General features: G+C 41.4%; 1 protein-coding gene across 4 annotated transcripts in view; it reads right to left on the bottom strand.

The window, feature by feature from the left end:
• Window positions 1–8,838: 8,838 nt before the first annotated feature.
• The window catches only part of Smad2 (SMAD family member 2), a 63,871-nt gene continuing 59,082 nt past the window's right edge, over window positions 8,839–13,627 (bottom strand). For 2 of the 4 annotated variants that reach the window (XM_029546739.1, XM_029546738.1), the window contains exon 10: window positions 8,839–12,797. In XM_029546739.1, coding sequence (XP_029402599.1) covers window positions 12,674–12,797 — 124 coding nt within the window. In that variant the 3' untranslated portion in view covers window positions 8,839–12,673. The remainder of the gene's footprint in view (window positions 12,798–13,627) is intronic. The other 2 variants (XM_021214142.2, XM_029546737.1) reach the window with 2 other exon arrangements.

The following is a 13,627-nucleotide window of genomic DNA, read 5'->3' as shown; positions in this document are numbered from 1 at the left end:
GAACACTATGCACGTGCCTGATGGGCTACGCTCAGTGGATCTGAATGCTGCTGCTAGCTGAGCAAACTCTACTTCACTGTGCATTCTGATTTGGACACCCGCAATGGACTAGAGGAACAGGCCATGTTTAAAACAAACAAACAAACAAACATGACATTTCTACGTATCTACGGCTTGCTGTTTGGCTTACTGCATTTTCTTTTCACTCTTCTTGTGATTGTCTGGTGATTTCTATGCCTGATGGTCTGTGAGGGAAGTGTCCACCACTTCCTGTTGTGCACACACAAACCATTAAGGCCAAAGAAAAACCCGTTATTTTGTTTGCAGTGGTACTTTCGAATTTTATAAAAATGAGAGTAAAGTGTAGAGTTAAAAACAACAAAATGACACTAGATGCCAGTTAAAGACCACAAAATATTTTGTATTCACAGAAATGTGATTGCCAAAATAAGTGATGGGGCTGGCAGGCAGAATGTGGGGCTAGGGAGCCCATTTAATCCTACACAAAGCAAAGCCCTCAGTCCTCTGAAAGCCATAGTAGGCAGAGCTGGGCACAGATGGGTGACCACCTTGGGAGCTTCTCTGGCCACAGAAGCTAGGCTCTGGTAATACAGAACAGGATACAGGTAACTGGCCTTAAAAGAGGGGAAAAGGGAAAGTTAAGAAGGAAAAAAAGGAAAGGAAATTCAGCACCAGGGTCAAAACACGCCTTACGCAGCTACATTATTGATAAACCTTATCAATAGTTTCCATTTGCAGCTTCTTCAAATGGGCAGCATCTTTGCATAAGGGAAATTCCACGCAGGCTCTGGAAGTGGCAACAGTTGTACACTGCAGAGAAGTGGTTTCTCTCCATCAGTGATCCCTTCTGCCACTGGTGTGAGGTGAGAGTGCTCCTTGTTCTCAGAGACCAGCACGTGAACTTTCAGTCACATGACAACAGCCAGGTCCACTGGTAATCATTAAACTCTGAGACAAAAACCACATGGCTTTGGTTTTAACTCATTTGTGCTGATTATATGCTCTATGAAGTCCAACACCTGGAACTAAATGAACATTGTTAAGATTGTGCTTGGTCTCTTCAGTCTCTCCATCTTCCTCTTGGCTTTATGGCCACCTCATAGTAACAAAGCAAGAGCCTGGCAGAGGGATTCCCAAGGCCTCCACTCCCCACATTTCTTGAGTGTCTCCATGCTTTCTTCAGCTCAGACATGTGTCGTTTCCCACGCTGGACCTGACCTCATGCTTACTTCTGACAAGTCCTAGTTGTCAGAAGTAAGCTCGTGCTGACCTGACAGACTTTGTGGACTGGGCTTAGTCACTGATGCTCAGCCCAAACGCACTAGTGTGAAAGAGGATGAAGTTCACAAGGGAAAAAGCCTTCCTGTTGAGGGCACAGAATAGCCAGGCAGGCAGGCTTGTTCTAGATGCCCAGGTGATTAACTAGTTCTGCAGCCATGGCTAACTGCTCCAGGAGAGCTTAACTCCCTCCCTCCAGGTTTGACAGTCATTTTATAGACAGTACCCACCCAGGTCACCTCTGTGCTCTATGTTCACAGTTCAAATGCTCACTTTCCATCCCTTAACCATCCTCAAAAAAAATCAATACCCCACTATGGGGAAATCCAGGAAACAGGGACATTAAGACAGATGAAATGATTTAATCACAGAAATAAGCACAATTAGATCTCTGATCCTAAGTCTAACTCATTTCCTGTTACTCGGAAAATGGTAAGCAAGGCTTACAACTATCCTAATATTCTAATTCTCTGACAGCTGAAGCAGGCAGCTGAAGTTTGTCTCATCACTGAAGAGTGATCATTACAGCGCAATGTTCAAGTTCTCTATCTTGTACTCTCGGTTAAACTCCTGTTTAGATGTGCTTCTTCTGTCAGAGCACATTATATAGACCCTCCCACCATGACCCATAATCTTAAAGGGCTTGCATGTTCAAAGCTTTCCAACCAGCTACTGATGGTGTTAAGTTATACATAAAGAACCGCTCTCCTCGGTGATCATGTTGGTTTGAGTAAAGGCAAACAAACTGTTAGGAGTCAGACATAAACTGAAAAGCTGTGGACACAAAATACTTACTTTTAATGGTAACATAGCTCTCGACTCTGGACATTGCTGTACTTAACAAATTCTACAATTACATATTTTGATAATGGTTTTTTTCCTCAGGGTTTAATTACAGGGGGTAAGGAACAGACTGTAAAAAAGTGGAAGCAGGGTAGAAAATGTTGACATTCTGGCAAATAAAATTGCACCCTGCAAACTGTTAGCAATTCTGAGCACCAAAATTTAGTTCTCCGAAGTTCAACTTTATTCACCTAGATTTGGTTTTATTTAAATACAGTAACAGGGTATGTCGTGTATAGAATGCTTTACTTAAAAATTAAAACTTAACACTCTTTTCAGTGATTTTCATTTTGAGAAAAGTATTTTTTTCTGTGCCTCTTGCTTCCCTTACACAGGTAGCCTATGATGGTGGTGGTGGCACACACCTTTAATCCCAGCACTTGGGGAGGCAGAAGCAGGCAGATCTCTGTAAATTTAAGGCGAGTTCTAAGACAGCCAAGGCTACACAGAAAAACCCTATCTCAAAAAACCAACCAACCAACCAACCAACCAACCAACCAACCAACCAACCAAATCAAACCCTCAGGTAGACTGTAATAAAAAAGTTCCTCCTGTAACTACTACAGAGCATTCTGAGAAACTAGTGCTCTGCAGGCCACTGATTCTGTTGCACGCACTCAGATCTATATAATTCAATTCCTGACAAAATGTGTTCATGATTGACCAAGAGTGTTCTAAACTGCCACACAAGAGCGTGGCTAAAAAGTGAGAATGAGGTTGGGCACAGTGACACTCGTCTTTAATCCTAGCACTCAGAAAAGAAAGGCAGACAGATCTCTAGTGAGCTCAAAGCCAGCCTCATCTACAAAGAAAGTTCCAGGACAGCCAGAGCTGTTACACAGAGAAATCCTCTTTCAAAACAAAAACAAAAACAAAAAGTTGGAATGAAGAAAGTTGGGTTCTAAGGCAAAACAATTTTTTTTTCCCTTTTAACAGAAAGGGGCAAGCAAGCTAGACATTCCTATTAAAATGCTTTATTCCAAGGGCAAAATGGGCTCTTTTCAGTCTTCACCTTCTCACTGCAGCCTAAACACTTTTATACAAATAACTACTTAAAAAGTGAGTCATATGTATAAACATGGTATTTACATGATGCAGTATGATTAAATGCTGCTAATAACAAGCCAACAGAGACAAGATTTCCCATGGAAACATGCCATTTAACAGCAGAGGGCATAATCCTCCAGTTGCTGTTCAACGAGTGTGGCTTCATAGCAAACTGCTGTTAGGCAACTGGCTGAAACTGTCAATTTGTTACCATCAAACATGTAGGTACCACTAGAGTCTCGGGGAGTTCTCTAGCAAACCAGCCACATAAATGAATGAAAACCAACATCTTCACACGCAGAGGTTGCCGGTGCAAACGGAGCATACCACACTGCCATGGACCCCACCCTCTGGGGTACACTCCTGAATGCTCCCAGCACACAGACACCTGTGGCACTTGCTGCCAGCTACCCAGACTTTATGGTAGCTTGTGGCTGTCAATCTACTGTTCGGCACTGACGGTGGCTGCTTAGTAAGTAATGTCTGGGTTTCTTCCATGTTCACATGCACAAGGTGCACTCTAAGATCTCAAGACGACTCTAAATCATTCCCTAACGGAATGAACCCTTGAACAATGACCTCACAATGTCCTTCCTGGATCAGGTGTTAGAGCACCTGTGCTTTCCTCTGGATCACACCTTTTCCCATCTTTTTGAACTTTTTGCCGTAATTAACATAATACTTGAGGCAGAGAGGGACAAAATCAAACAAAACAAAATAACCTCAAATTCTATTTACATTGTTAATTCTTATGGTAACTTTCAACTCCCAAATTTCCTGGGGAAGCACGCTTGATCTATTACTGATTTACCTCTGAACATCTGTGTGAATTTGGACTCAATGATCTTGCCTTCTGTTAGTATGTTTAAGAATGAAAATTCTATAGTCCTAACATGCACAAAGTAGCATAAACCTTTTTTTCACCAAAATGATCAGTTAAAAGGATTTTTACAAATATTCACTGCCTATTCACTGAAGACTTTCAGATTCCTGTTTGTGAACTTCTAAATTTTAGACTGTTTTGATTTTGATGGAAACAAAGTCTGTGCAAGATGAACCGATGGGAAGGAGGAAGATAAATAACTTCTTACTATTCTGTGTATGCTGTGTAAGTAGGCAAATGTGGAGGTCAGACGACACATTTCTTCCTACCTTCATGTGGGTTTGGGGGATCAAGCTCAGGTGTAGAAGTCTGCACAAGAAGGGCTGTTACCTACTGAGCCCTCTTGCCCTACTCCCACAAATATATACTGACTAGCTAATGTAGTCTTCACCCTCCCTCTTGGATGTGTGTGCCACTGAAGAACGATTACAGGGGATGGCATCAGCCTGCCATCCACACTTCTGCCTCCTGTACTAAAGGAACGCAATTCAATCTGAGGAGGAAGAGTGATGTCCAGTGTGAAGAGCTTAATGGTTCTGCCACTTCACACACACAGCAGCCACACGGTCTCCACTGCAGAGAACCGGCACTACAGCAGGCTGGTCAACAGGTGTTCCTAAGGTTAGGAGATACTCCAGTCAAGTACCTCAAGGGTTGTTGCAGCAACAAGGTTAACAAATTTTTTTTTTTTAAATAGTTTTAGACTGTTTTTATTATAGTTAGATGCTATGTCAGTTTTAATAGTAAACCTGTTTTACTTTCGATAAAAATGTTCAACTCATTAATGTTTGGGCTGTTCCATGCCAAATAGGGTAGTGCACATCAGCTTCTGAGGTTCTTTTTCTCAGACAGGAAGCTTCTCAATTACTTCATGTTCATCATGTACTCTGAGATTAGGTCTCTAGTTCTATTTAAGGCCTTAAAAAACAAAACAACAAACACAGTTATGTGGTGTTGTTAAGTATACTTACAGGATAAACTTGAATTTCATTATGTTTGTTTAAAACATAAATGTTGCCCATTATCACTAATTTGCCATAGGCAAACTGGAATTAAAACATGTAACTAGTATTGTGCAGTGCTTTTTGGGTAAGCAGGGCCTGTATGTCTGAGAAAGGGTTAGGCAAAGTCCGTGTGTGTCACATCAAATTAAAAAAAAAAAAAAAAAAAAAAAAAAACGCATATGATTTTCATATATGTCTCTCAATGTTCAATTATTTTGGCATATGGCCTACGATCAAGTTTCCAGAATTTTGCACTATGCACAACATATTAAAAAAAAAAAAAAAAAAAAAAAAAAAAGACATACCAGCACATATACAAAATCCCTTTTTCTTTTTGCATTCATATAATTTAGACAGTAGATACCGAAATGTAATCAACTCAGAAAGGCCACCTTATACCAAAATCAAAACAAATAGGGTCCCATAATGACATGATAATAATTCAAATGTTTCTCTTTAATGCTAGGAATAGTGTCCACCTTCTGAGGGCAACAGAACTGTTAACACAGAGAGCAAAGGCAGAAAGTGAATGCACAGACACACAGAGACCTGTATAAAAATGCACCAGAAATCACAGAACATTTAAGCAACATTGTCTTAAGCAGAACTATGTTTTTAATACATTAAATAGACTGAAATATTTGGTGTGGACAAGAAATACGCATTTCACAATTTTAACTGGAAACCAGCTATAATAAAGCCTCAGCTCACTGTTTAACACACACACACACACACACACACACACACACACACACACACACACACACACACTGTTGTCTGACAATCACTGAGAGAAGGCTTACAAATAACACACTTGCATCAGCCACTGAGGACCACCAGAGAGCAGGAAGAGGGTTTATGTCTGCCAAACAGCATTATTAAGTCCATGGCATCTTAGAAAATCCCTTGGCTCCTGAACTCAGCCTAGCTGGGAAGCACCGTGCGAGTAGGACAGGAGACTCGAGAGCAAGCGGTTCCAACTCTAGAGGGACACTGACTCCTTTACCTGCTTCTGGATGACACATTTAAGTAAATTTTAAGACAGCATCCACCAAATAGAAACAGGACCGCATTCTGGCTTCTTGAGCAGGACAGACTGGGAAATAGAGACCAAAGCATCAAACACCATGTTTTCCATATAAGGAGAAGACATCTATAGTTTTACACTGCTTCTGTTACAAGAACTCCTAAGGACACAAAGTGTACGCACACCTACACAGATCATCCCTATCTCGTTGCCTATTTTCTTTCCATACTCAACTCCATTGCTCTTTGTGTTATTTATTGTAAATCTTAGGTTGCATCCACCGTAATGAATGATTACCAAACACATAGGTTGAGTCCTAAAAATGTTGACAGCCATGGGATAACCCAACACAGTTATCGGCTAAGATGACATCAGTATGAGAATAAGTCCTGAGGACACCTAAGGGGACAACTCTTCCCAGGACCCCTAGAACTCACTTTGGTTGGCACTTAGCATTGCATATCTGAGACCCTCATCCTAGGCATACCTGGGACTGGTCACCTTCCCTTAACATGTGCAGAGAAAAGAACTTCCATGTACATAAGGCTCCTTAAAGACAATGGACTTTTAGCTCTCCTGCTAAAGGCTACTTCCTCCAAACTGGCTAACCAGCTAGAAGCCGGAAAATACCTTAAGGTTAGTTAACCCAGACCAAGTACATTTAGTGGTAGTATATCAGACTTCACTCTTGAAACCCACTTTCAGACAAGGCGTCCCGAGACTCCTGTTCCCATCAGTTACATAGCATCTTACCATGTGTTGAGATTCTCTGAGCTAAATGAGTATTCTAGTTTTATGTTTTATATCCCTTTAAATGTGAAAACCTTCAACGCTAACTACTCCCACATTCTCATTTTGTGTATGAGGAGAGCCAAGCTTGAAGGCCCTTGCAAAGGCCCAGAGTCACACTCCTGTGTACTGAGCTCCCAGGGAGGCAAGCTTTGAGGCAGGAGGCAATCTCTGATGCTTTTTCACTTGGCTTCAAGTGAAGCTGCAGCCTTAGCCAGTCAGTGTAGATTTTCTTGGTTTAGCTCACCTAGAAAATGCTGAGTATTACAGATCACTGCCACCAACAAAGAAAGTCAGATACTTATACCTTATCTTGAAAGCATATATGAAGTCAAAGGTAAAGCTGCTCTAATGTGTGCCCAATCTGAGTTCTGCATTTTACCAAGAAATAGGCTGGATCGGTATGTACATACATGGTGTGGTTAAGTCCAGAGGCCAGAGGTTGGTAAATTATTCTCATTACTTAAACCAATCTCTGTAAACTACCTCTACAAGCCACAGGCACTGGCCCTTCAAGGCAGGTTTCTTCTCAGTGGGAGCAGGTCATCAATGTCAACGCTGATGGTGGTACACCACTTTCTTAGGGACTCTCCCCAGGAAGACAAACTTTCATCCCCACAGATAAATGCTCCCCAAAGCCAACCCTATGACACAACACTGTGCGGGGCACAACTTCATACATAGTTACTTAGTGTTTAACACTGCAACCAGCCAGGAACCTTAAAGCCAGAGAGGAAGAGTAACAGCTGGTTTGGAAGTAGTACACTAATCCGAGTGTTTTCCAATACGCTAAAGCTTTGTATCTGTTCTTATATTGTGTTTTTGGTTGTTAAAAATTTACTTGAAGACAGAAAAAAGGAGCAAATTCTTACCTTCCATCCCAAAATAACAAACCAGAAAACATCCCTTTTCCCAAGGGATCCTACATCTCTAGGGTTTGTGAAATCTAGGGTCCACTCTAAGACTCAGAAGCTAGCCAATGAACACTTAGATGGTTAGTATACAGAGGTCTCAAGAAGTCTTGGAAAATCATTTCTTGGTAGTTCACTGCCATGACAGGCCTGAACTACCTTCCATTAGGTGTGGGACTCTGACCTCATGGAGGTACTTCCCAGGTCTCTGGAATCTCATGGGGAGACACAAATGAAGAACAGATTTTCAAGTTAACCCTCAGCACTGGGTGATGTTTAGGGATGAGGTGTATGGAAAGCTTTATTGGCAGTAATTGATTTCTTAGGCTTTTCACCACAGTGCCTAAACATCAGCATACCAGCTGAACTGCCAAATTAGGACTGGTAATTTCATTTTAAATACACTGTGTCATGAGGAGAAAATGTCTACAAGCAAATGGGGTCTCTTTACTGAGATCTGAGATTTAAACAATGTATCTTTCATCACTGTTAAGATAACCCCATTGTTTGTTTTCTGAGGGTGCATGTGTGTACACTTAAACACACACACATATACACTAAAACTAAAATGTTTGAGGCAACTCTCATGTATATAAGCTAGCTATAATGGCCAAGGTAAAAGTCTCTATTCAAGATATAACACACGAGGCCAGTTCTTATCACAAAAGCACTCATGAGATTAACTCAGCATTTTCTGGCTCCAAGTGTTTAAACACATAAACTATATTCCAAGAAATAACTTGTCTCTCAATCTCCCTGGATAAAAGGTAGTCTGAACAAGTAAAATAATCAAGCAAGCTGCAAAACAGAAGAGGAGCCAACGGCAGAGGTCTACCTCTGCAGACCACAGACCACCATCACTCTGACTGGAGTAAATCGGACACTTTACAACAGTGGTTTCTCAACCTGTGGGTTGTAACCCCTTGTGGGAGGGGTGGTCAAACAACTTTTTCACAGGGGTCACCTAAGACTATTAAAAAACAAACATATTTACATTACGATTCAGAACAGTAACAAAATTACAGTAATGAAGTAGCAACAAAATAATTTTATTGCTGGAGGTCACCACAACACGAGGAACTGTACTGAAGGGTCACACTGCTGATCTAGACTGTCCCCAAACTGTGATAGAGATGCTATTACCATCTAAATTATGATAAATAATGTTGACAGTTTGCTACTTGTCAGTCACAAGGACATTTTAACTGGGCAAAAATTCCAGTCATTTGTAAGACTCCAACAGCGGACCAGGAATACTAGCTTGCCTGCAGGGAAATGCACAGCACTAAGGGAAGAATAAAGAACGCATTCAGAAAAAAATAGAGCTGACTGACTGGAGAGGGTAAGGTGCAAGGAAGCCTGGGGTTTAGCAAAGTGCTCAGGCAAAAGCATGACCAAGTAACAAGTCCGATCTATCAGGACACCAAAGCCTTAAGCCACAGTACGAGGAAAGGCCCTTGGCTGCCCTGTGAAGACATACTTGAGATAGTTGCACAGAGAGGTGGAACATACAGGCAAGCTGGAAGGGTCAACTTAGATTGTCTCCTGTTACTTTATACCTCACCACCAGACCAGCTACTCTCCAGCAAAGAGGACAGAGGACAACTATGAGAACAACTGTTCCAAGTAGTTAATCTTAAAAAGGGAGGGGGGGAGGGCTTAAAAATACATATGGGCAGCTCTTGGCAGAGGTAGGGAAGGCAAATGGGCATCTGCTTTCTTTGACTTCAACCAGCAAAAGCCTACTAACCTGACTGCTTCCACTTGGACTCTTAGTTGGGATGAACTGACAACCAAGGCGCGATGAAGGTGAAATTAAAGAAATAAAGGAGGAACTGACAGCTTAATAGACAAATGAGACATTAAACTGCATGTTGTTTAAGGTAAAGAAACTATCTAATCTGCATATATATATATACACACACACACACGCACATATATATATATGTATGTACATATGTATACGTACATATATGTACACAATTAGAAGATTCAGCTCTCAAGAAAACATATGCAAGTTCCTCTGGCAAAGTCACAGGCCCTCAAAACAACAGGAACTCTCACAGGACTAAGCCCAACTCCAGGGCCAGGACATGGTCCCAGAATCACAGTGGCTGGGTAAACAACAGGGAGAAACTATGCTGACTAAATGTATATAATGATGGATAGAAAGTGTAACTGGTGTGGCTCAGACCCTAGCAAGAAAGGGTCCTTAAGTCAGAGCCCAGTTTAGTGGCATTCCCAGTTTAGTGGCCTAATCCAACCAAATGTTTGAATCTGGTAGAAAGGCTTTCAAATTACTGATGAGACATGATGCCAATTAATGTGGAGAAATTAAATCAATACAAATCAACCAAGAAAGGCCGTAGGAATCATTTGGAATAAAAAATCAGTCTTGCAAAAGAGGTAAAATCAACAAAATCAGGACCACAGTAGCACATGCCCACAGCATTTCGGTGAAAAGCAAAGGTAACCACTGATGTGACAGTCCACGCTTGGTGGTACAGAAAACCCACTCCTGAACCCCAACCATGGAGCTGTGTCTCATTGTTGGCAACACTTTAACATAACCTCCTACCACTTTCAAAGCTGTCCTCTGCCCCAGAACTGTCCCAACAGCTCAAGTTTTCCAGTCTGCGGAAACTTGCAGAGAAGGGGCAGTTTATGTACAAGGATCTCCAGCAGGCTTAACAGTAATAATGCACAGGACACTTGCTCTATCACAAGATGAGCAGCGGAAGGGAAGCGGTGATAGCAACAAGTCCAGACGCAAGCAGGGAGGCTCCAGACTGGTAAGCATTTACATAATGGGAGTTGTTAAGTGGCACTGACCTGGTGTAAGAAAGCTGTACTAGGTCTGAGGAATAGATTACAATGAGATGACACAAGCAGCCTGTCACAAAGCAGTCCCACCTTCAACAAGTTCTAAACTGAACAAGCACTGTCATGGCCACACGTGGGTGTGTGCACAATCACAATACCTGACAGTGAGTCTCTACGAGCCTGAGCTCCTGTTGATGCTGTCCCAGCAGTGTTAAATTGCCCTTGGCTCTTCACGTGGCTTTCTTTTCCTAGGTCAGGGGTTAGCTTATGCATCACTCTCCAGATGCCTTCCCAATATCCTACCAAAAGCATCGTCTCTGCCATTCTCAAGACACGCCCTGTTTACCTCCTGTGCAGACACTTGAGTGTGCTATCTTAGCAAAGGCAGGACTATATCTATCCTGGTCACCTTCCCCAAAGTTAAGAAGTTCACGGCACATTACAGGTGAACAATAAATACTTGAATAAAAATTACTATACCAAATTTACATGAACACATAACATACAAACACAAATATAGGAAAGTGGGAAATATCAAATAGAAAACAACCAATGTTGAAAAGCATCAAAAATGATTACTGTACATACATGTGAGTATGGTCTCAGAGAGTAAGTACCAAAGGTATTTGTCTGCAAAAATATGAAAGTTTACAAAAAGGAGACCAGGCATTTGTACGGAGTTGCAAACAAGAAAGGAGTCAACCCTGGACATGACTGTCGTGTGCTGCAGAACGGAGGACCCACAGGACAGATGCCATCTCCTTCCTGCAGAGCTGAAAGGTCAGCAAACCACACACCAGGCTAAGTCAGGAAGAGCTAAGTCCACAGCTAACTGCGGGCTAGAAAGCTTGCTAAATGGCTTAGCTCACAATATTTAAACTTTTGAAGCTAGGTAAAATAACATTCTATTTATAAATTACATACAATACACTTTAAAAACAGACGGCCCTATCTGCTGGCAATACCTCAGCGTCACTCTAACACATTTACAAAGGTCTGCTCTGTAATACAACCTGGTAGTAAAAGTGAAACGAGGCAAAGGTCGGCTGCCTTTACAGAAAGGTACTTTATTATTAGACTGGCTTTGGAAGAAGGAAACAGACTGAGATGATTCTAGAAGAGCCCTGAAAATAATTATACTGACACCTGTGCATGTTTGAGACAAAAGTTAATCAACAGAACAACTGGTTATACACGTCAGTTATCATCTGCTGAAGTCTGGTTATTAGACAAAAGGACTTACTGCCCACACAAACCTTTACTGGACTCAGAAACAACTAACCCAGAAGCCACCAGTGCAACTATTTACCATGATGTCATTATGCCGTACTGCTCTGAACCAGAACAGAAATGGGATGAAGAGCCTGGAAGTTTCCAGTGAGGTTTCCTTCTAATGCAACTCAGGAGAAAATGATCACAATAGAACGACTGCTAAGATCCACTGGACACATTAAGGTCAAGGACTTCCAAGTTAATCCACTTGTCTTCCCCCAAGAGTTTGTTTATTTTTGGTAAAAGGCAGAAAAATTAGTTTCTACAAGGAAAATCTGCTTCTAAATGATAATTTGAAAATCTTGATATATATATATATTATATATTAAAAAAGACACAAAAATAACGGAGAAGTGGGAATAACAGATTAGATACTGTAATTTTATAAAGGCTTGCCTAGACCAAGAAGCAGCACACACACCTCCTTTCTGCAAACTAAGAATGTACACAAACAGCAGAGTACTGCAATACTGGGTCTGGACACATTACCTGGACACAACTACTACTGTTATTAATAACCTTTGGGATACTGTCTTATGCCCAACAAGACATCATTAAGTCTTTAAGTCTTCTTTTTCCCCGCCGGGGAGGGCATTTCTAGACACTAATTTTCCCATCTAATATTCAAATATAGGAAACAGATTCCACAAGGTGCTTTAACTGATGAGACCTCAAGTGCTGTTTTCGCTCTGGAGTTTTTGGATAGCAAACAGTCCACGGGATCATACATGAATACTACGACGGAGGAGCTGTTACAGCGAGTCTCTGATGGGCTTTACGACATGCTTGAGCATCGCACTGAAGGGGATCCCATCTGAGTTAATACTTTGTCCAACCACTGCAGAGGGCCATTCAGATGAAGTTCAATCCAGCAAGGTGTACTTGTGACTGTCTGCCTCCTGTGTGAAAGAACACAAGAACAATTAGGAAACTAGAAGGTTGTATACGATAAAATCTATTTTTTTTAGAATAATTATTAGTTTTGTGTATATAGTTATTAATTTTAAAATGGTTGACATTTACTGCTAAAAATGAACTAGTGAGTTTTGTCCTTTTTCAAGAATTTTATTTATGTGTGGCACATATGTGTGTTTATAGGTGCACGCAGAGGCCAGAAGGGAGTTGGGTGTCTTCCTCAACTTAACCTCGTTTCCTTGAGTCTGGGTCACTCCTTGCACCTGAAGCTCCCTCAATATTGTAGCTGGCTGGCCAGCAAGCTCCTAGAATCCATCTGTCCTCGGGCATCAGTTCCTCAGTCCCAGCACCCCCATCTCCACCATGCTAGTGTGATAGACACTCACAGCCATGGCTGGTTCATGTGGGTGCTACAGCTTCATACTCAAGTCCTTGTACTTACCAATTTTTGAGCTCTACCAACTAAGCCATTTCCCCAGAATTCCATCTTTTTGAAAAATTTACAAAAACATCCTTTTTTTTCTGAAGTTAAATTAGTCTACAGATACTATTATTTAACTAACACCTCAAATGAGACACCTATAGGAGAAAATTTAGGTACTACTTAGTAATGAGGCTGAGAGGAGAGACAAAAACCAGGAAAGATTGCCCCAAGGAAACGGACATATATGGTCGCCCTACTTTTACACGAATCAATGAAACCTAACTGGAACAAAGCTCAAATTTAAAGTCTGCTGACCCAATCTAAATCCTTGCTATACAATGTTAAGACTTGAAGCTAAAATTCTTTAAGACACACAATAAGCAACAGTAA

The sequence above is a fragment of the Mus pahari genome, chromosome 15, assembly GCF_900095145.1.
Source record: "Mus pahari chromosome 15, PAHARI_EIJ_v1.1, whole genome shotgun sequence".
Classification (NCBI taxonomy): Eukaryota; Metazoa; Chordata; class Mammalia; order Rodentia; family Muridae; genus Mus; species Mus pahari.
Note: the sequence above shows the minus strand (reverse complement) of the source record. Positions and strands in the feature narration are given on the sequence as shown.